At 46.5% G+C, this 22,778-nt stretch overlaps 1 protein-coding gene across 11 annotated transcripts in view; it reads left to right on the top strand.

The window, feature by feature from the left end:
• The first annotated feature begins 7,146 nt into the window (after positions 1-7,146).
• Positions 7,147-22,778, top strand: part of CTCF (CCCTC-binding factor) — a 34,860-nt gene continuing 19,228 nt past the window's right edge. For 4 of the 11 annotated variants that reach the window (XM_038147714.1, XM_038147710.1, XM_038147715.1 and 1 more), the window contains exons 1-3: positions 7,333-7,378; positions 15,343-15,455; positions 19,011-19,105. In XM_038147714.1, coding sequence (XP_038003642.1) covers positions 19,052-19,105 — 54 coding nt within the window. In that variant the 5' untranslated portion in view covers positions 7,333-7,378; positions 15,343-15,455; positions 19,011-19,051. Of the gene's footprint in view, positions 7,379-10,767; positions 10,887-15,342; positions 15,456-19,010; positions 19,131-22,778 lie in introns of those variants that run through there. The other 7 variants (XM_038147717.1, XM_038147711.1, XM_038147719.1 and 4 more) reach the window with 7 other exon arrangements.

The following is a 22,778-nucleotide window of genomic DNA, read 5'->3' as shown; positions in this document are numbered from 1 at the left end:
GCCACCTAAACCAGGGCTGCCCTTAGAATGGAAACAGCCCTGCGTGTGTGTAAATCCACATGTTCCCCATCTCCAGCTGCTGTTGGTTATCTAGGCCCTGACTTCCAGTTTGGACCAGTAAGGACCCATGTCCAGCACTGGAAGCAGATTGCAGCAGCTGTGGTGGCCAGGCCATGTTCCCAAATGTTCCCACACCGGATGGGTGTGACAGGGAATGCTAAACCACCCTGTGAGCCGCTCTGCCTAACTGGCTGTGCCTTGTCCCAGGATATCCGCTGTCCCCACCTCACTGTGTGAGGGACACACCACTGGGCTGGGACGGAGGGTGCTCTCTGTGTCCCCCGTTGCTGCTTGTCCCTCACCACATTCCCTGAGGCTGGAGGTTTTTTGGAGGTTTTTGTGCCCCTCCTGTGCAGCTCCTCAGCACCAATGAGTTGCTGGATTTTCAGAAGCTTGCTGGGAAGAAAGCACTGCTTCCTGTGGCTCTCCCAGGAACTTTGCCCTCTTGGTGGCTTGTGACAGCATGGTGCAGCAGCATGGTGGGAGCTCTCTCTGACATTCACAACACAATTGGTTCTCACTGCTTTTATTAAATTTCCTGAGTTCAGTGGCCTTGGCAGCATGTGGCTGTGACACAGAGCCTTCTGCCCCACCAAGGAGGAGGTGGCATCAGGCTACAAAGTGCATGGCAGAGTATTGGGTCCTGTGCCACCTCCCGACTGGGCTGGGCAGAAAGGGGGGATCCTGGATATTTCTGCCTGCATCATGAAGTAGGGCTGCTGGGGCCCTTGCTCCTGCACCCTGCATGGTGTCACTCTGGGGCTGGGGGCCTCCAGAACTGCTCCCTCTCTCTCTGTGACGTGTCTCTGTTGTTTCACTGGTGTTTTTTTTTAAGCTTGTATAATTTGCCTTCCTCTCCTCAAACCCTGTCCATCACCTTCTGCTGGTTTAAATCCCTGAACATCCACCATGATGGTGCATCTGGGGAAGAATAACTCCATGCTCCAGTACCGCATGGGGGCCTGTCTGCTGGGAAGCAGCCCTGCAGAGAAGGACCAGGGCGTCTCAGTGGACAAGAAGCTGTCCCTTAGCCAGCAGTGTGCCCTGGGGACCAAGAAGGCCACTGGTATCCTGGGATGCATTGGCAGCAGGGCAAGATCCTGCCCTTCCACCCCTAGTGAGGCCATATCTGGAATGCTGTGTCCAGTTCTGGGCTCCTCAGTACAAGAGAAACATGGAGTTCTTGGAGCAGATCCAACAGAGGGATACAAAGACGATTAAGGAATTGGAACATCTCTCTTACAAGGAAAGACTGAGGGAGCTGTTGCTGCTCAGCCTCGAGAAGTTACGACTGAGAGGGGACCTCATCAATGTCTGTCAGTATCTGCAAGGAGGGTGCCAGAGAATGGATCGGGCTCTGCTCAGTGATGCCCAGCAACAGGACAAGAGGTAATGGGCAGAAACTAATGCACGGGAAGTTCCACATGAAAATGAGGAAAAACAACTTCCCTGTGTGTGTGAGCACACAAAGGAACAGGTTGCCCAGGGAGGGTGTGGAGTCTCCCTCACTGGAGGTATTAAAAAACCATCCGGACACAATTCTGTCCAAGGCCCTCTAGGATGACCCCTCGAGCAGAGAGGTTGGACCAGATGACCCATAGTGGTTCCTTCCAACCTTACTATTCTGTGATTCTTTATCCCCCACCAGGCATGGACAAGAACCCCCCTCCCAAGCCTTCATTTTTCCAGCTCTCATGACAGGTGCTCCAATCCCTTAATCATCTTAGTGGCCCGTATGGTCCTGGGAGAGGAGTAGTTCAGAGCAGCAAAGATGTCCCCAAAAGCAGCAGAGACAGGGACATCCCCCCAGTCCTGCCAGCCACCCATGCCAGAGCAGGGGCACTGCCACCACCAGCGGAGCAGGGGATTTATAGTTCCCAGGCCAAGCAAGGCCCATCCCTCGGTGCTTCCCCAGGTTTCTAAATACATCCCAAGAGGTTACAGCCTTCGCTTCCTCCTTCCTCACTGTAGCAGAGCTTCCTGGGGCTGGAGCAGGCAGAATGTAGCATATTGTGGTGCATGTAGTCCCATCTGGGACACCCCTAAGCATGACCACTTCTGGATGCAGTTTTATCTGCAGATGGAATTGCAGGGAGGGCTAACCAGGGGACACCACTGCATCACTCATCCCTTAGCCTTCTTCCACCTGCTTTGGGGGCTGGATGAGCTCCAGAAGGGAAGCACAGTGCTTTTCCCAAAGCACTGCATCACACTGTCGGGTTGAGCAGCAAGAGATGAGGGATGAAGGTCCAAGGTGGAACATGCAAATGCAGACAAGAGCACCTGAGAGGTGGAAAGTGGCCCAGCCCTCTCACACGTTTGGTTTGGTTTGGTTTCTTTTCCCCTTGCAATAACTGCTGAAAAAAACCCCAGCCCAGTGCCCCAGTGGCCAAAGCCATGAATTTAATTCACTCACCTACCTGGGTGTTCTCCTTGCCCTGCCAAAATCTTGTCCCCTCCCTGCAGCACAATTCCACTTTCCAAGATAAGCTACACCTTGACTGTAGAGATCAGAGCAGGAAATCAGACTTCTGTCAGGGTAGGCAGGGAGCTGCAGGCCAGGACAAAATGACTCTGCTCCTGGAATTGCAAGGAATAATCCCATTATTTATGCGGCTGTAAGAACATGTGGGAAAAAAACTCAAACAGATTAACTTAAGAATCTATTGCCCAGCCCCTTGCTGTAAATGGGTCTGTGCGGGCATTGCCAAAGACCTCTGCCCTACGGACACCACCAGGTCACCTAGAATTGCAGGACTGCCACTTCCACAAGACCGAACTTCACACAAAAGGTCTTGATTTTCGGACCTCTCAGCTTCATGGGTGAACTCTCTGGGAGCCACTTTCACAGCACCTAGGGACAGACACAGCAGTGCAGAGCACGTTTTGCGGCAGCATTTGTTATTTCAAAGGAGACAGTGTGCCAGCACCGCGTTTGTCAGCCAAATCTGTGTCAGCACTTAAAACATCCCCCTCCCGTATGGACGTGCTTGTGCTCAGCAGCTACTTGCTTTTCTTGTAGGAGCTGCAGCCCGTGGGAGGGTGTCTGTGTCACAGTTACATTATCCATGTGCTCTGGCTTGGGGAAGATGTTCCTTTTCCCTGCTTACTGCTGGTTTTGCTTTTTTTTCCTTTTAATTGGAAGGGTGCATACGGATTGTGGAGCACTCCGCGGTATCGCTTTTTACCTGCCAGTCTTGGGAAAGTGTCCTGAGGAGCCCCTGCAGACCATCAGCACAATGTTCCCTCCTCTTGCACAGCATCTGGGCTGGTGCAGCTGCCCAGGTTTGACACCAAGAGCAGCCACCAGCCAGAATGACCCCAAGGAGACACTGCCACTTTGTGGCACCACAAGCTCCAATCAGCCCTTGTGTTAGAAATCACTTAACTCTTGATGCAAAGTCATTTTTGCAGGTTGCAGTTTATGACTCTCCAGTCTGAGCAATCCTAAAGTTGGACCTCCCACCTTTTCCCAGGCTTCTGGGAAATCATGTTTCCAAGGTGCTCACTGGGGCACTTAGAGATGATTGGAACAGCTAAGCTGCCGGAGCTGAACCACAGCAAAGCAGCAGCCTCCTCGTGAGCACTGACGTGTTCCTTGCAGGGCTGTCAGGCACATCTGTATGGGCTTGTTCTCCAAGGACCACTCCTGGGGCAACAGCTGGGGCCTTGTTTCATAGAGAGACCAAATGGTGCTCTAGGCAGCCTTCAAAACTTAATTTAATGCTCTCAAGCTCGACTACTGCCTTCCTTAGAGCTGACTTAGTGTGGTGGCTCCTGAGGGATTGTGAAGGTGATGGAAGCGCAGAGCTGGAATGAGGAGGGTGAGCCCACCCGGGGCCTCGGCAAGGTGGTGGCGGCTCCTTGGCCTCAGTTCTTTCCACCGTGCTCATGGGCAAGGTGTCTCTGGGAAAGGCCTCGCTCAGGCAACTTCTCTAGAAGGAGCATCTGCCTCTGGGTGTCTCATTTGGACAGGCTCAGAGACCGATACTCAGGAGCAGTCACAGTCAGGACTGAAGCTGGGGATTTGAATTCCCTGCAAATCAGCTCAAAAGCGCCTCCAAGTGAGGAAACCCAGGATCAGTAGGGCAGACCCCCAGCACCAGCTGGTGGATGGATGGCTCGGGACGCTCCTGGCAGGAGAAGTCCACGAAGAGGTGCTTGCCAGGACAAAAACCTTCTGCTTCCTAAGCAGAGACATTCCTACTAGAAAGATGCGACCGTTTGACATTGAATGGCTCAAACAAAAGGCAGAAGGATCATTAGCAACCGTTTTACACCCTGCCCTGGGTGAGTAGTTAAAGCAGGGTAAGAGACAGTTTTACACACAGCCACTGCTCCTCTCCATTTTGATTCGTGCCCGAGCTAAATTTTGAGCTTAAAGCAGGATTCGTGTCTACAGACGAAAGATATGCCATTCTCCCAAAAATTGCAGCGTGAGAATTGATGGCTTGACAGCTTAGAATGTACGTGATTTTTTAAAACCTCACTCTCCAGAAATGTTCTGAGCAGATTCTTCGTGCTGTGCTAACCTAATTTCCTTCTACACTAACTCACCTAGTGGCTAAACGGAAGGCCATGGATGTGGGGATTTTTTTTTATTTTAGCAAAGCTTTTGATTGTCCAACATTGGACTCAAAAATCCTTGTGAGGTTCCCTCAAATTCCGGATATTGTCTTGATGATTCAAATTTCTCATACAATGAAGACCCAGGAGCTCATGGTTGTGGGCTACACCATCACCTCTCATAATTAATGGCCACTTTTTAGCATTGCTTTGTAGATAATTTATTTCTCCTTCAGCCAAGGCTGCACCCACACAGCTCATCCCCTCTGGCCCTTCGGTAAGCTGCCAATGCCTCACTGAAACAGGCTAATGGACTTATCTTGCTGTCATGATCCTGAGAAGGAAACTTGTTCTGGGTTGTCAACAACCTCCAAAGGAGCATTGGTACTCAGAACACAGCCCACGGCACCCTGCTACTTTGCAAGGACTTGAGAGAGCTTAGGCTTAGGCTTAGGCAGGAGAAACCCGTAAAGCCGGGTCAGAGCCTGATCTCACTCTCAGCCCAACTCCCCTGGCAGAGGGACCCTCCTCTCTACAGCACAGCTCAGCAAGTCATCACCATTATTCATAGCAGGATTTAAGGGCACAGTTTACACATGCTAATGTATGCTAATGTTTTTCTGATGGGTTTGTCACTTGTTAAGCAGGTTGTGGTAACGCCTGGGCTGCTGAACAGCTTTTACCCCAACCTGCAGTGATATCTCAAGAGGCACAAATTGGAGGAAAGATTTTTAACATGGATTTCAACTCTAACAGCCTTAAAACTCCCACTACAGGTTTGTGTTGGGGTTTCTTTACATTCAGATTTCTCTCTGAATTCCTGGCCTTATTGTCCTCCAGCGACTGATGGAGTAAGAGGAACAAAAAAAATGCAGCTTCCTTCCAATGTGTCTGATTTTTGAACTATTAATATTTTAACCCATTACCCTTGCTCCATTTCACATGGATTTATGGTAAGAAAATACCAAGAGGATGCAGCATGAGCTCATAGAATTCTCCTCTCCTCAGCTTGCCTGTCAATCAGCTCTGGGGCTGCTACAACACTGCTGGAGATGAGAAAATATGCTAAACCCAGAAGATTCAGCAACTCGGGAAACTGCAGCAAATAAAATACAGGCAAGCCTCTGAGTATCCTCACAAAAATTCATGCATCTCACCAAGGGTGCTGTGGCTCTTTTCACCTTTTGGGGATAAGCTGTGGACAGAAAACACCATGGTGTCCAACTTCCGATGGAAATCAACCTTGCTGACTTTCCCAGAAGCTCCCTACTGAACACCTGGCAGCACATCTACCATTCCTGCTGTGCTGGAGCCGACTGGAGCTGTTTTGTCCTACTTGATTATGAGCTTGGCAAGCCTAAGGTCCTTAAAAGCACCAGGAAAACACCATCTTAAATCACATAATTCTGTAATCCTAGGATCTCCTGAGTTGGAAGGGATTCACAAGGACCATCGAGTCCAAAGCTTAGTCCTGCTCAGGACATCCCCTAGAATCACACCACATGCCTGATGTTGTCCAAATGCTTCTCGAACTCTGTCAGGCCTGGTGCTGTGACCACATCCCTGGGGAGTCTGTTCCAGTACCTGGCCACCCTCTGGGTGAAGAACCTCTTCCTAATACCCAGCCTCCCTCCTGCTGACACAGTTCCAGGCTGTTCCCTCAGGTTCTGTCACTGGTCACAGGGAGCAGCCATCGGTGCTGCCCTTTCCTGAGGGAGCTGAAGCCCACAGTGAGCTCTGCCCTCAGTATCCTCTTTTCCAGGCTGAAGAAGCCAAGTGCCCTCAGCCGCTCCTCACACAGTTTCCCCTCTAGACCCTAATTCCAGACAATTGTTGGTATTTACAAAACTGTCCTATGACCTTCCTGCTGATTAATTAATGACTGTGCTGACTCCTCGTACAGCTTAAGGAAAGTTCGGGTCTTTCAACCAGGCCAAATCCCTCCTCAGCACGGAGGATGGACTTTCTCTGAGGCCTTATGCTCCTGAGGAGCTCTTTCCCACGGAGCTGAGGCACAGCCTCCTGCTTTGGAAGTTTTGCAGAGGTGAAGGGGAAGTTTTGGATGAGGTGAAGGGGTCAGTTTTGGCTGAGGTGAAGGGGAAGTATTGGCTGAGGTGAAAAGGGAAGATCCAGCTGAGCAGCGGCGTACAGAGCGGGGACTGCCCGCCGTTGTGCGGATCTCGGGGCAGCACTAACACGGGAGCCGCCCAGCGCTCCCCTCACGCCGCCCCGCGCGCTGCCCTGAGGGGAGGGAGGGGCGCTGCCTCGGGCCCCCCCGGCCGCCCGCCCCTCGGCGGCACATGACGCGGTGACGCACGCACGCACGCACAGGCGCGCGCCGAGTGACGCCGCGGGCCCCGCGCGTTTGAAGTTGGCGCGCGACTCGCGCCCTTGCTCCCCCCCCACTCTCGCCCCGCCCCGCCCCGCCCGCCGCTCCCAGCCTGCCCCGCGCGGCCGCTTCCCCGCGCGCGCCGGCCCCCCCCCGCCCCCCCTTTCCCCCCCGCTCGGGCCGGCGGCCGCGGCAGAGCCGCGCTGGGTGGCGCGTGCGCACTGTGCCCCGCCCGCCGCCATTTTGTGTCCGAAAGCGACTGTGGAGCGATTAAACCGCGGGGCTGGTGCCGGGGCGCTTAAAGCGGCGGCGGCCGCGGCGGGGCGTGCGGGGCGCGGCGGCTCCTCCGCGGGGCCCGCGGGCGGCGCGGGGCGGCGGCGGGGCCCGGCGGCCGGAGGGAGCTCGGCGGGGCGCGGGGCGCAGGTAAGCGGCGGCGGCGGGGGGTTTGCAGTCGCGTTCTCCGGCCTCTAGGTGTCACGATGGGGCTCCGGCGCGGCTGGGGCCCCGCAGCGGCCGCCGCCGGGGCAGCAAGGGGGGCTTTGTCTCCCTCTACCGTCCCCGCGCCGCCGCCGCCGCCACCGCCGCCATTCCCCACAGCGCGGCGCTGGGCTGCGGCACCGCCCGGGCCGCCCGCCCTCCTTCCCTCCCCGGCCGCCGCCACCCGCCGGCCCCGACTCCATTTTCTTTCCTTTGTCTCCTCCACCGCGCCACCGGCGCTGATTAACCGCCCCATTACCGCCCCCTCCCTTCCCTTCCCGTCCCGCACGTCCCTTCCTTCCCCCCCCTCCCCCGCCCCGCCGGGCCCGCTCCCCTCCCGCCCCGCCACCGCTCCCCCCCCTTTCTCGCACCTCCGCGGGGCTCGCCCGGCGCCCTCCGCCCGCCGCCCGTGTCCTGCCGCGGTGTCCGGCCGGGCGCTGCCCGCGGGGACGGCTGCGTGTCCCGCTCCCGCCGGCCGCCGCCTCGCTGCGCTGGCGTGTGCGGCGGAGTGAGAGGCGCTGCGAGGCGCAGAGCGGGACTCGAGCTCCCTCTGCAAGGCAGGCTGAGCAGCGCCATGCAGCAGCACCGGGGCGGGCACGGCTGGGGGGCGCCCGCTCTCGCCGCGGTGACCGGCCGGCAGCCCCCCCGCACCCCCCGCGCCGCTCCCGGAGAGCGGCGGCCCCGCCGTTCTGTGTCCGCCCTTCCCCCCCCTCCGTCCCGTCCCCGCCGCCCCACTTCGGGCCCGGGGTGCCCCACGGGGCTTCGGGCTCCGATCGGGAGCACCTGGGCTGCCACCGAGCCGCCGACCAGCTGTGTCACTTGCTGGGACCTGGCCCGGCTGCCCGACTCGCGGGGCACCTCCCCGGGAACCTCCCGGGCCTCCGCAGCCGGGCGCTTGCCCAGGGATAGAGCCCGAAATCTCATGGCAAAGGACGGCATTATTCCCTCCCTTCCATGGGTCTGTGCTGCTTGGGGGGGGGAAGCACAAAACCCGATTCTTTTTGTGATGCAGAGGAGGAAACCGCACATGCTCTGTGTCCAGAGGCTTTGCTGTTTGTTCTCTATATCAGCTTAAGATTTCTTTAGAATATATGTTTATATGGTATCGGATTTGGCCTTGTGTTAACCTTGTGAAAAGACTTCGATGGAAGGGTTTTGTCGTGTTGTATGGATCCTTCTCTGTTCAGTGTAATCCTTAGGACTTGCCTGTTGGTGAGAATGAGCTCGCTTTCCTGTTTGTGACTTCCTATTTTTTTGCCGAGCATTTCTCCCCTTAAATACATGCGTGGCTGTTCCTCATCTCTGGCCAGTTACTGAATCCTCGTAATAAACTTCAGAGGTGCCGTTAAAACTCTGCATCTAAAACACTGTTTACCACTTCTAGTGTACGTGTTTTTGTTTCAGTGCAGGAAGTGTGTAAATATCGTCTCAAATTCTCCAGTTTATTAATCTTCTGCCGAGCCTGTTGAATTTGTAGGAGCCCTTCGAGTATTGGAAATAATTCTCTGCTGTATATTCAAGCTGTTCTTACTTAAACGATCACCCTAACACTTTCCTTCAGTGTAGAAGACATCAGCAGAACTGAATTTTAGTATAAGGGCAAAGCAATTCTTGCTGCCTTTTTTTTCCTAGGTTGATGGATTTTTACTTCCATTTTGTTTTTCTTCTGGATATGTAGGGCTAGCTCAGTTTTAATGTCATCCGCTGTGCTTGGATGGTTATTAGGATGCACAGAAAGGTTCAAGAAACTTGGTGAGGTATTTTTGAGGAGTAATATCTGAGCAAAAGGTGCAAAACTCGAGTCCCTGTAGCCTCCAGTGGCCCTGCAACTGAAATGAAACAGCAAGGCTCGTCCATTTCAGACAGAGCTTGGAGAGCTGTCACTACAGCGTTAAGTTTGCTGGTGACTCGTGCCTGCAGAGTTTCTGAGGGAAGGAGCTATTTCAAGAGCTGTTTTCGTGTGAGCAGGCTGGATCTTGACTGTGATCCGAAGCTAATTTGTGTGCATCCTCACCAGCGCTTGGGGCTGCAGGTTGATACCCGCCTGCTGCGCTCCCAGGGTTGTGTCTTGAAATGCCAGAAGCTGACCCGTGTTACTCTTGACTTTATTCAGCATTTACCTGAAAAATGTAATTATATGGGATTACTAACTTGCTAAGGAATTTCTGTGCACAGCCTACTTCAGAATTTAATTTCTTCTTCTCCCCCTAGGACTTCATGTCCAAGAACTCCTGCTTTTCTAGATTTTTGGAAGTTGGATGTTGAGTATTATTAGGCCTGTCTGTTCTTGGAGCAAAGTCAGCCTATTCCTTGCACTTATCCCTCGTACTTAAACAGGTTCCACTGACCTCTGGATAGCTCTCCCTGCTCTGTCCGAGCAGTTTTTTGTACATGAGCTCTTTCAGCTATATTATTGATTATATTTGCATGAAAACTCCCTAATTCCCCATCCTGGCAACTTTAGCTTCTTCTGCCTCTTTACCAGAGAGGGAATGCTCGAGGGAGTAATAAGCATTAGGATCCCAGATGTGCTCTAGGAAATACGTGCAATAAGGAGCAGGCACTGCTTTACCTGAACACATGAGGACACACACTGACAAGAGCTGAGAGAAACCAAAGCTTTGCTTGTTTTGTGTGTGGTAACTTACTGAACTGTACTGATTTATTTGGTTAGCTCTAAACCCCTGTTCATCCATTTGGCTTTAGTTCAGATGCCCAGTTCACTCTTTGTTGTACTAAACCTCGAAATGTCAATACAGTATCAAGCTCTGCTACTCTGTAACCTACGTGGTCTTAGAGACACACGCTGATCCAGGAAATTCCCTTTTATTGTTTATATTTAGTGTTGGTAACAATGGTTCAGATCGTACTTGGCCCTTGTTCTTTCAGGTTTTTTACTGAAAGTTAGAAAGAATCTGTCCTGACTGTAGCTAAAAATACTGCTTTTTATCGTGCTGAAGGATATTTGAATTTCATTTACAACGCTGTTCTGCTGCTTCTCCCAGATCTCTCCAATAAATCTTCAGTCTTTAGGAATTAAGTGAGGTATGCTTATTTCAGACATACTTAATATGAAAACTAAGGAGTTGTTGCTCAGCTAAGTGATGTGTTTTTCTCTGATTAACAAAAATGACCTAAAAAAGAAGAGCAGAATAAACAGAAGGTGAGTAGGGAGTTTTATGTTTCAGATCACATTAACATTTAAGTAACTGTACACAGAACAACTCGGTTTGGGTATCTAATGTAAAGTAAAGCTAAAGTGAAGTTTTCCTCAGTATTATAAAAACTTGGAAGCTATAAAATCTTAATTTCCTTCCAATGTGGTTCTTAACAGGTGAAAAGAGAAGTAGTGCAGAGCCAGCTCTCAAGAATGGCGCAGTTAACGTGCGTTGGCTTAGGGGACATCTCTGGTAGAATGGACTCCCGAAGCATTATTCTCTAACTATCCCTACAGGTGAAGTTTTGAGTCATAGATATGCATTTCTTCTGTAAAGGTTTGTTTTTAGAGACCCTCCTCCCTCAGTTCAAGCCCTCCCACAATTTACTGTCAGCTACCTGAGGATTTCAGTGTGCTGTGTGGGGCTCATATTAAGAGGTGAGGCCAGGAATGTTTGAAAGTGTTTAAAAGAACAAGGGCAATGATCAGTTAATATTCTGACCAGTGACACCAGCAAGGGCTGTGTAATGGTAGCAGTGCAGCAAGCTGAACTGCTGGTATTTTTTTTCTCCCTGTAGTGCAAGTAGTCTGCCCAGATACATATTGTTATGTCAGTCAGTTAGCAGCAGCATCTTATTTGTTCTGCCATAGCTGCAAACTCATGAAATTTCTAAAGCTTCACGGGTTTCACTGGAAAGCTTTGCTCAAATGTAGTCAGGGTTAAGTAAGTTCATCTTAAACTGAAAATCTTGTTTTGCATATTTTTTTTCCATACTGTAAAATTTCTGTTGACATCATTGAATTTGTCAAATTCTGGCAAAACAGAAGGCAAATCTCAGATTGTTTGGCATGTGAATTGCACCCCTGTCTGTATTAATGATGCATCATCATTAGCAGCTTGTGTATGTCTCAAACATCCACAGGTAAAGTATATTAAAAAAAAAAAAAAAAACACAAGCCAAAACTTAACTTGAAAACTCTTTAAAACTGCCCCTCACCAGAGTACTTTGGGAGGTGAGAGGGACATTTACCTTGGCATATTGGTATATTTTTCACCACTGGAATATTTTTAACTGCAGAATTGGAAGGGATATTTTATAGTCAATGCACTTTGGAACAGTAGTGAAATTCCAGGAGGTCAGAGAAGTGCTGATGTGTCAAGTCTACAAGGAGGTGGAGTGGATGAACATGGCTGTGCAGGGAGGGTGGCAGGTGCCCAAAACACCTTGGGTGTTTGACTAGCTCTGCGTGCTGTTAACACACATGTAGTGCACATTATTACCAGCTCTCCCAATTATTCCTAGTACAGAATTTAGTAATAGTAAAGTGTTAATCCCAGTAATAAAGGCTTTAAGAATACAAGAGCTAGTTAAATTTATTTCTTGACTTTTTTAAAGGACTTGATCTTGACGACCTTACTGTATATTAATATTAGTACTGAGTATCAGTAAATGCCATTTAGTTCAGGATTCATCTGGGGGTGTACAAGAGTGAATAGTTTCCATGGATATTCAGCAAAAACTAGTAATTGCTTGTCACAATTTGTTTTCATTGATGATTTTGTTGGTGAAAAATGTATTTAAAAACTTGTTCATGATAAACTTCTGGTTCATGGAAAATCACTGGGCACTAAAGCAGCCATTGTGATTGTCAGGTGGAGTGAATGCAGTCCAGTGTGTGTGCTAAGGCTGCTACATGTAAAGCTGTGCACCTGGGAACCAGATATTCCAGCTGAATTTAAATCAAGGCCCGTGGTATCCTAGAAAGCAGTGGTTGAAGTGTGTTTTGGAGTCATAACGAATAAACAGCATAAACACGAGTCTCCAGGGTGATGCTGTGACAAAGAGCCTAATGTGGTTCTTAAATGCATTAGTGGAATAAGCATGGGTATGTTCTTGCCCATCTTGTGGGATGGGATGAAGTCATTCCCAAAATCCTACATATGGTTTTGGCCTCAGCACTGAAAACCCTCCGAAAGTTACTGTGTGAAGAGGGATTCATCTCCAGTTTGATGGAAAGCTAAGCTGTATTGCCATGCAGTAAAATGTTAAACATGTGCTGTGCAGCTTCTCATCAAAACTGAGGTGACTTGATGAGAGTCCTCAGATATGTCCCTTACATAATAATACTGGATATTAGTGATCTTGTTCTAATCTTGGTGACAAACACAATAAGAATTTGTAGCCCAATAAGTTCAAATTAAAAGGCTTAAGTTTTTCACAGTGAGGGTGGTTAACTGATGGATTGATATCAAGAGCAGTCATATATTTCTTAATTTCTTAACATCTTTGAATCAATATTGTGGGAAAAAAATCTGAAAATTGCTTCAGCCAGCTGCGAGGTGCTGACCTTTTCTTGTTTCATATATATTTAGAGAACTGTCATTCATGACAGGTCAGGCTCGGTGATAAACCAGGGGTGCTAAAGAAAAAGGATGGATAGCACCTCCTCTTCTCTTGAGCCACCTTCCCTCCTTTTGAACAGAGAGAGGTTTAGGACTTTTCTTTTTCAATCAAGAATATGATCAAACCAGTAAAATCTTCTGAATGGGGAAAATAAGCAGATATTGATATATATTGCAAATGTGTCAAGTAGTATCCTGTATACTCAGTCCAGGCTCGTGACTAATACATCCTGATCTGAGGCTGTGGCACTGGGGAGCTGTTGGAAAGATAAATGTTACTTCTCTGCTGCCAGGACAAGCTGCTGGCTCGTGTCCAGCTCGCTGCCTACCAAGCAGCCCAAGGACCTTGGCACGAGCACTGCTGCCCAGACAGCCTTTGTATCAGCAAAGGAGTTCTTCCTTCCTGGTTCTAAGCATGGAAAATACACAGAGGGTGAAGCAAGGTGATTTTTATTGAATCCACTAAAGAAAACATAAAATTTTGTGGTACACGAAATTATTTATTGACTCATTTTATATATTGCATTTGTGTTTGTTGTGTGGAATTATATTATCTGCAGTGATCCTAGTTTTAAACTGGATGCTGAGTAAAATACTGACTTAATCAGGAATTAAACTTGGAAGCATAAAGCTGTGGAAGGAGTAAACAACTCAATACTTTTAAGCTATATTAATGCCTCATGTGTGGAGACTTGACACAAGTGTTTGACACTTTCCAAGCTCTCCGGGATGTTAGAGTGAATGGCTTGATGGTGGCATAAGCGTCTCTGGGTGGAGATTGCTGGAAGCTAAGGGGTTTTTTCACATCTTACATTGAAAAGGTGGAAAGGGGATGTGTAATCTTGAGAACTCAGAGCTACAGAGCAAACTTGCTTGTAATTCGTGTGCTTCTCTGTGTGGTAATTTCAACAGAAGCACATGATGCTTGAGTTTGGCAATGCTGGTTTCTCCTGGCTGTTCATAGGAAGGTGAACGGTGTCACTCTGCTGCTGCCCCTTGAGTTGTTCCCAGAACTCAGTCTGTGCCCAGGCTGGCTGCTGTGCTTCCCCATGCTCACACAAGGCCAGCTTCTTGGGTAAATGCAGGGAGTTTTGTGGTGAGCCTGTAGCTTGTAGGAGTGAAAAATGAGGTAAATACACCACAATTGATGGGAAACCTGTTTTGGTAAGACTGTGGAGACACTGTAGGTTCAAGAGGGGATCCACAAGTCCAGAGGCAATGATCCCTAATCCCTTGACTGGATGTTGGGATAAGGGTGGTAAACCACAGACACGACTGATTGCTCTCCCTACACAGTCTTTCTTGCTAGAGTTTTTGGAGACAGACTGCTGCACTAAATGGACAGTGATCTGTCCTTGTAGGGCTTTTTTTTATGCTCATGTTGGATAAAGGAATTTTTTTCATTTTTTTCCCAGCCTATTAATAAAAGCTATACAAGGAAATTTACAATTCTTGCTATTTTGGGAATAAACACCAAAGCATTTGGGGAGGTGAAAGCCAAGGTTTCTCTGGAAAATTAGGTTGGCTTGCATCAGAGTTGTTGTGATCCCATCTCTTTCCACGTGTGTGCTGGTAGTTGCATCCCCAGGTGGTGAAATGGTCAGCAGGATTTACTTCATGAGGGCAATAGCATTTAAGTGGATGTGGAAAAAATGCTGCCTCAAGTTTGATTTGAGCCTTCATGGAACCATGCCCCAAAATATTTTGGGATAAGTAGAGGTTTTCTGTGAGGGAAGCCAAGAATACAAGTAGTGATAGCAGCATTTGGCTCTTTGTGAACATTTTGTACTCTTTTGAAATGGAGCTGTAAACTTCCCTGTATGTTTAAAATTGTTGTCCAGGCAATTGAATTCTCCCATTGTTTAATGTTGAAAGAGACATGGTTTCTCTGGACTGGCTCCTGGAAGAGCCTTTCACTGCAGTAGAACCAGTAGTGATTTTTGGTCAATTGCTCCAGCTTCTTGTATAGTTTTTCTGTCTCCTTGTATTTGGTTTGCAAAGCTCTTCCCTTGAAACCGCTTCTAACATCCAGAGATTTAAAATGAAAGCAGGAAATGCTGCTGAATTAAAAATACCCCCTGGTTTTGATTGTATAATTCCATGACATAAGTTAACAGTATTAGATTTTAACCAGCTTTCTCCTGTGTGCTAAACTGTTTGCAGTGGAAGTGCAAGCTAAACTTCAGTTTTGCTTTCTCAGTATGTACTGCAAGAAAACCCCTTAAAGGCACTTCAGGCATTTCCAGATTACAGATTGGAAAAAAAAAAAAGACATTTTTGAAGGCTAGTAGTTTCAGTCAAAGCTTATCAGATTATTAAAACCTTTCTTCTTTTCTTTTCTTTTTGGAGGATGGAAGAAGTTAGTGTTATCCAGCATTCCTGCTGAGTATATAACTTACTGCCACTTCTGATCTTTGAAGAGAGATTTATCGCTTCCTGTGGCAATACTGAATACTCAAAAGGTACTCATTGATTACTTGATCCTTGCCTACCTTCCATATTTATTAATACTCTTCTCTCCTTCCTGCCAAAGAGTGACTGCTGTTGACTCCTGCCTGCTCTGAGCTACCTGGAACATTACATGATCCCAGACTACTTTATGCTTTGCTCCTGTAGTGTGTGTCCTGTTAAAGCAGCTGCATCCTCTCCTTGTCCTACCAACATTTTGACCCACATGAAGAAGAATTTGTGACACCATGACAGTATGGTGGAGCCAACTATGAAATATTTCAATGTCTCACTTGCTTGACATGACATCTGTAATGGTTTTGGAGACACCTGCTTTGAGTGGCTTGTGCAGGCAAATCCTTAGGGATGATTTCTCCATCTCCGCCAGGCTCAGAGGAGTGAGATAGCATTGAATGTTTGTCCTGCTGTGTTACCAGTCTGGCTCTTCCTGGTTAGAAGTGCTCGATCCAGTGTGCAGTTGTTGGTCAGTAGGATGTGCTGCCTCTGGAAACAGGCTGTCCAGTGCTGGCAGCCAAGGGAGGGTTTTCATCTGCCTTTTGGCACCTTTGATGTTGCCTATCGGACAAGATACAATTTCTTGTTAACATCCTGGAGAAAAGAGGATACAGTAGCCCTTAGTACTTCAAAGACAGATTTTTCCTTTTTTTTATTAGTTTCGATTTACTCACTGTGGACCTGGGTTTTCTCCTGCAAATTACAAAAAAAGTAGTGAGGTCTCTTGTTGATACTGCTTCCTCCTTTTCTTACTGAAGTCCCTATAGGGGTCTTGTCTGATGTGGATCTTTGTGCTTCATAGCACATTCTCTGTCTCCTGAACAATAAAACACAGTATTTGTGCTTTTCTAATGCTGTTGTCTTCAATACTGGGTGGATTTGGAAATCCACCACTCTGAAAGTGCAGGTCCCCATTAGATTGCCAGGAGTTACTGTACATCTGTTCATTTGAGAAGAACTGATCAGCAGATGAGAGCTTGCAGAAGTGTTCCAGGGCCTCTACATCTTGTGTGGAAGTGAGTGCTGAGACCAGTAAGTCTCAGTCCAAGGAGCATCATAGTTATAACTGCATAGATGGAAAAAGGTTTCAATGTTTTGTGTTTGAAGTTTAAGTATATCCTTCATTTTATGTAGTGGCAGAGAATGGTAAAATAATTTTGGTTGGAAGGGACTTCTTGTACCCTGGTTCAAGTCCTGACTCAGTGCTGGGCCAGCACTGATGCTAGATGAGGTCAATTAGGGTTGTATTTAGGAAATATTTTTGTTGCCTCAGCATCTCTGAGCAACCTACTCCAGTGTTTGTCCACTCGTTGTTGCAGCTGGTCTGTTGCACTTGTCCTTTGACTCTCTGCTTCCAAGAACGTGTCTCCATCTTCTCTTTGCTTCTCTTTAAAGGTAACAGCAGGATCTCCCCTGGTCACAGCTAACTCTGTAATTCTTCTGTGTAGGTCTTGTATTCCAGCCACCTCATTGTTCTGGCAGCCTTCTGGTGTGTTTTTTCCATGTGTTCTAAGCTCAGCAGTGGACATATGAAGCACTTTAAGTTTTCAGTTTACACCTGTTTTCCTTCAAGCTTATCAAACATTGCCTATATGTCAAAGATCTGATGGACTGTAAGTTCATGCAAGGTATCTTATGCCAGAAAATACACCAGGTATTTAACAGGAGTTCAGTATCATCTCTGCAGTAAAGGAGAGTAGAAGTGACTTACTCTCCCTTTGGGATGTTCCCCTGGAGTGGATCAGAACAAGCTCCATTTTTGGATCTCCCTGGATTGTACATTAGTAGGTTGATACTTCTTGAGTGGTGTTCAAGCAGCTTCAAAACATCTCTGAGAAAACTCCAGTAACTTATTTCCTAATCAGAATCAATACCTTGTAAACAGAGAAGGGCAGTGGCTGTGCCTTGCATTAACTCACCACCAGTGCTAATCTGCAGAGATCCCTGTGAAATGTTCTCCATTTGTGTTGTCTTCAGTGTAGAAAAGAGCTGCAATTACTGTTTGTTTTCTCTTTCCCCTCATAAGAGTTTGGGTACAATCTTTATTTAAAACAGCTTTCTTTACTGTTAAATCATTTGCCAAGCAGAAGATTAGGTTTGAAAAATGAAAGAAAACTATTTCTTGACTTGAAATTTCAGGAAACCCAAAGTGGATAAACAGATGCTTCCATTCAGTTCAGTATGTTCTGTTGTCCTCTTGTGTGTGTGACAAAACTTCTAAGGTGACGATATTCCACATGGGAGGTGTTAATTTTGTATCAAATGTCTTTTGAAGGGAGAAGTCCTTCTCTCTTGAGGCTTTTCTGCATTAATTGAAAAGTTTGTAAAGTTCAGGAAGTCTTTTCCAGTGTTGCACAGAACCTGGCAAGGATGCAGCTTGCATCAGCAGTTGCAGTAGGCCCGTAGCAGTGGAGCACACCCCATGTATCCTCTGAGCATCCTCTTTCCTGGTCAGGGCTTGTATGTAGCATTTGTGATTTTTGCAGAGTGTTAAATAAAAAGAGATAATTTCCAAATTTTTTAAAAGCTCGCTATCACTGAGCATCCACAGCTCTAACAAACCTCTTATCAGTAATGCTCTTTGAAGCTGGTAAGCAATTAAAAATAGACTTGCCAAGTAATAAATGCAGCCAGGACCCAGTCTTGAGTGCCTTGTACTAAATAAATGGCAGAAGAACCTGGAGGGGAAGCACTTAAATTCAAAGGGTGTGAAATCCAAGTAGTGTGAAATCCAACACTGCTTGGCCTTCATTACTGAGTGCAGCAAGAATATATGCTTCTCTTGAGAATTACTCCTCTGGACTTCTTACCATTCTCAGGGTTTTAGCATGTGTGCACTCTGCAGACTGTGTGACAAGGATTACAGAAAGGAATAATGTGCTGTCTTGTAAATACTGTATTTCTGTAAATGTGGATATTTTAAGCCCTTAATTGATAAGGGTAATGAAGCTGCTTCAGTGAGCAGAGAGCCTTGTCTTCCTTAGGGTGGCAAAGTTAGAACTGTGTTAGAGCTGATTTTGTTATTTGATACAAGTAATTTATCCACTGCTGGATTGACAGTATATAAGGAGTGATATTTGCTCTCATTTACACCTCTTCAGCAATCAAAACTCCTTCAGTGTGTGATGTGCTATTCCACAGCAGAGGACAAAGAGGCCATCTGAAGTAGGCAGAGCTGGCTCTAAAATGTCATATTGCACTTGTAATCTGACATGAGGCATCCGGAGCTTTAGGTTGTCAGAACTGTAAATGCTAAAGAGTTTGAGAACAGGTAGGTAGAGAAGCTTGTAAAATGAGTTCAGTCATCCTAGTGAAAGTATTAAAGCTGATTAGGATATTCCTTTGGTTTTGGTTTTGCTTATGGCTTTTTTGGTAAGTGAAGGGGTCCTCAAGCAGTTATCAGTGCTGCTCTGTTAGGGGTGTGGGACTACACTTTTGTTAAACAAGCATTAAATATTGAACACTGCTTTTATTTTCCCCCTCCCTCTCCCCTCCCCAACCCCCCTTACATTTCTCTTTTATGTAGTTTCACTAGTTCATCTGTTCTGTTCCAGAGTGAGTTCTGACCTCAGGAGCTGCATGAAGAATAGCCAGCATGAAGAGAACAAATCAGTCCAGGCAGAAGTGCAGAAGCGTCAAGAACATAAATGTAAATTGAGGGGGTTTAAAGTGTGGTATGTGTTCCATGCTGAGGCAGTAGTTTCCTAAACATAAAGCTTAACATTGTGCTAGTAGAAACCTTTTTGCCCTGCTTCTCTTTTGGCTGCCCTTAGTGTTGGGGCACACCAGAGACCTAGTCTGGATTGAAATAAGTATCCTTGGCTGGGTGAGTTCTGGCCTGGATTGGTTTCCTGACTGGTAGCTGCAGTCTTGAGAGTGCTTGTGCTAACATGACGAGTAGTTGGGCTGATGGAGGCCATGAGTGGGCAGTTTAAAGGCAGGGATGGTTTCTCTGCAGAGTGGGTATGTTTGGAAATGAGACCTTACTGCTTCCTGGGAGAAAGGTTTTGTTTTGTTTGTTTTTTTTTTTTTTCCCAAGGTTGAGTGCCTTTGTGGGATTTTGGGAGCTTTTTGCTTCATCTGCTTTGAAGGTTGATTGTAGCACTTTTAGGGCTTGGTGTATGAGAATATTTGGAATACGAGTCCAAATGAATTAGGGGTGTGTGTAAAACAATGAAGCTTAAAATTTCAGCATGAGGGTCACTTTAAAGGAGTCGTCTGGGTTTGATTCTGTTTATGTCTGCTCCAGCCCTTACTAATTCAGACTAACTTTTCTGTGACTCAAAAGCAAGGGTGTCTTAATTTAGGCTCTGAGAGTTTGTCTTGTCCACCACCCTTCTGCCATAGGTGCTTTCAAAACTCTCCTGGAATTTCCTGTTCCTGCTGCAACAACAGTAAACTGCACCTCTGTGTTTGACAGCCTGACATTAGGTTAACTGGCACTGACTTTAGTTTTCCTTGTGTGCATCAGGGTGTCATTTGTGAGGTGACTAATAGTGCATGGGCAGCTGTTGTTCATGGGGTAGGACCCAAGTTACCATCCCAGGGATGAGCACTTCCTGCTCCTCTAATGTGAAGCCTGAATTCCCTTGTGCTGGTAGAGTATCACTACTTAGTGAGTACTCATGCAAAGATAAAAGAATTAGCTGTTCCCCAAAAGTTTATTCTTGGATACCTGTTCATCTAGGTGAAGCCTTGGAGGAAAACAAAATCCAGATACTTATTATGAAGTCTCTAGAATGCCATGAAACTTGTTGCACAGGTCTTTTTTCAGGTGTGGCAGTGGCTGGTGTTGCCATTTTGGTATCATGCTACATACACTACATCAGATGGCCAAAGAATCTTCTGCTCAGACTTGTTTTGAAGAAATATCTTCTTCTGCTGTTAGCAGTTTACCAGTAAATTAAATGAAAGCCTAAATTAATGTATGATGGGAGAAACGACCACAAATACTTGTTGATAAAGCTAAGAATCTTTTCCAGTATCTGCCTACAGTATAAGGCTTTGTGTTTTGTGGCAATGGATTTTACAGGCTGTTTAACCTGAAGTAATTTTTGATTTTCAGTTTAATACCTTCAAGTATTCTGATGGTCTTTCATGAACTCCTTCATCAATTTTATTTTATGAAGACCTGTAAAGGGGAGGGACTGATTAGTTTTATGATCTTAACATCAGCTAAAAAGAAATTCTTTTGTCACTGCTTCTTTTAAAGTGTAAGTCTTCCTGTATTCTACACCTGATTAGATTACATGTTTGTCCTTCTGAAATGGACTGTCAGGTTAGCAAAACATGATGACTTCTTACTAAATTAAAAAGGGAAACTTTATAAAAAATATTGATAAGAGTGTGTTTCACATGCATTTCCCAGCTTTCAGTAGAGAATTCCCTGATTGAATAAAGACCTAGTGTCATCTAGTGAGATGCACTAGCAGTTATTGAAAGAAATAGTGAAAAGATAAAACTGAGATTTGAAAGAATGGTAGATAGGAACTGAAGGGGAAGTTAAGGAAGAATGGAACAAATTTTAAGAACATTAACTAATTTTGTCCCTATTACCTTCTCATTAGACCTTTAATTCTCCAAATCTAAAATAAAAGCAAGGAAAAAAACTATTCCAGAAATAAAGCTGAAACGCTTTCATCAGTCTGCTTTCTTCATCAAGGCTTTCCTTGTCAGGTTACAGGATATCTCAAGTGACTTGAATATGTGTGGGATTTGTTGTCAGTAACTCCAATGATTTTTTTTATCTTTTGTTCCACAATGCAAGTTTCAAGCAGTTGACATTATTGTATCTGCTTTCCTCTCCATTGTAGGCTGCAGCTTATTACAGCAGAATTAGCAGTATTAGTTGTGGAAGAGCCATGATCTGGGGCTTTCTGCCACTGTCAGGTGCAAGGATTAAGAGGGAGCTTGTTCAGCAAACAGCTGAGGAAAGATGTGGAATTGAGTTTCCTTCTGCCTGGCTGGGGGCCCTGGGTATATACTCTGTTTCCATGTCTTGCATGAACTCTCCGAGTTTCTGATCCAAAGTGAAAGGTCAGCTTTATTCTGAGTAATTGCAGGAGATCACAGGTGTGTGCTACTTGCTGACTGAAAAATAGGGGTCAGTGCTGAATGATTGCTTTGCGTCATTTCATGAGACACAGTGAAATTGGAAAGAGCTCTGCTGAGATCCCTGGGCAGCAGTAGCAACCAGGAAAATTTCTTTTGTAGGAGGAGCAGAGAGAAAAGAAAAGGGGGGAAGTAGAGAAATGGCACAAGATGCATTTTGATTCTAACAGTGCACCAAGCTGGCTGCGGGTGAGGAGTGTCCTGTAGCCAGGGACTGGCTTGGCTGTGCCCTTGGGAGTTTGTAGGGGTCGAAGGTAAAAATCACCTTTGATAACATCTGGGCCGAATTAGTTCACAGTCGAGTTCATTATGGTGAATTATTCTGTCAGTGTGAAGGAAAAGCTGAGAGCAGCTCTTTGGACAATGAGTGCTATATTTAGCTGTCTTATAGAGACCATGAAACTATTACACAGGTTAAAAATCTGGTCTCCTGTCTTGTTAGTAAGGAAAAAGTGGATTCCTCTAGATGTCAGTTTAGTGTAGGGATCCACTTAAAAGCTTTGAATTACTCCCTAGAACAATGTGCTCTTCTTGCCCTATTTAGACCAACCTCCCAGCGCAGACACCTTGGTTAGGTAATCTCCACCAACACTGTCTTCTCTGATCTCCTCACAGGATCAGCACTCAGGGAAACCATCCTTCTACAACTCTGCATTTTGCAATTGCAGCTCTCATTCCCATAGTTGGTTTATGTGTTTCTTGGGGCATAATCTTGACAGGCCCCTTTTCATGCAGAGGAAAAGCAAAAACATTTATTAACCTGTGGTGGAGTTTGCTTTTTTACTTCTAGGTTCTTGCTTTTCCTTATGCCCTCCAAGATGCTGAAATATTTTGCTTAATAGTGGCTTAATGAGACTACCCTTTTTTTAATTTAAAGCTGCAGTAAATGTTTGTCCATTTTACTCTTCTTGTTTGCTTTCAGTACCAGTGTTGTAAGTGGCAAGAAGGAAATGAGAAAGCAGCTGGAGATGGGCGTAGCAGTCATAACCAGTGAATATGGAAATGATTGCAGTAGCCAAATGAAAGCCTTAAGCTTTTACTGTGAGAAAATTACTTAGTGAAAGAAATTTACCCAATGTTTTAGTTTCTCCTGTTGGTAGTAACTCTTTGGTGTTTTGCATGTGAAAGGCACAGCTGGCCTGTTTGGATGTATGTCTGTCTGCTTTAGAGTAAGTTACGCTCACGCCATGTTCATCTCTTATCAGGGTAGC

Source organism: Motacilla alba, chromosome 11 (assembly GCF_015832195.1).
Source record: "Motacilla alba alba isolate MOTALB_02 chromosome 11, Motacilla_alba_V1.0_pri, whole genome shotgun sequence".
Taxonomy (NCBI): Eukaryota; Metazoa; Chordata; class Aves; order Passeriformes; family Motacillidae; genus Motacilla; species Motacilla alba.
The sequence above is the reverse complement of the archived record's forward strand: the minus strand, read 5'-3'. Positions and strand labels throughout refer to the sequence as shown.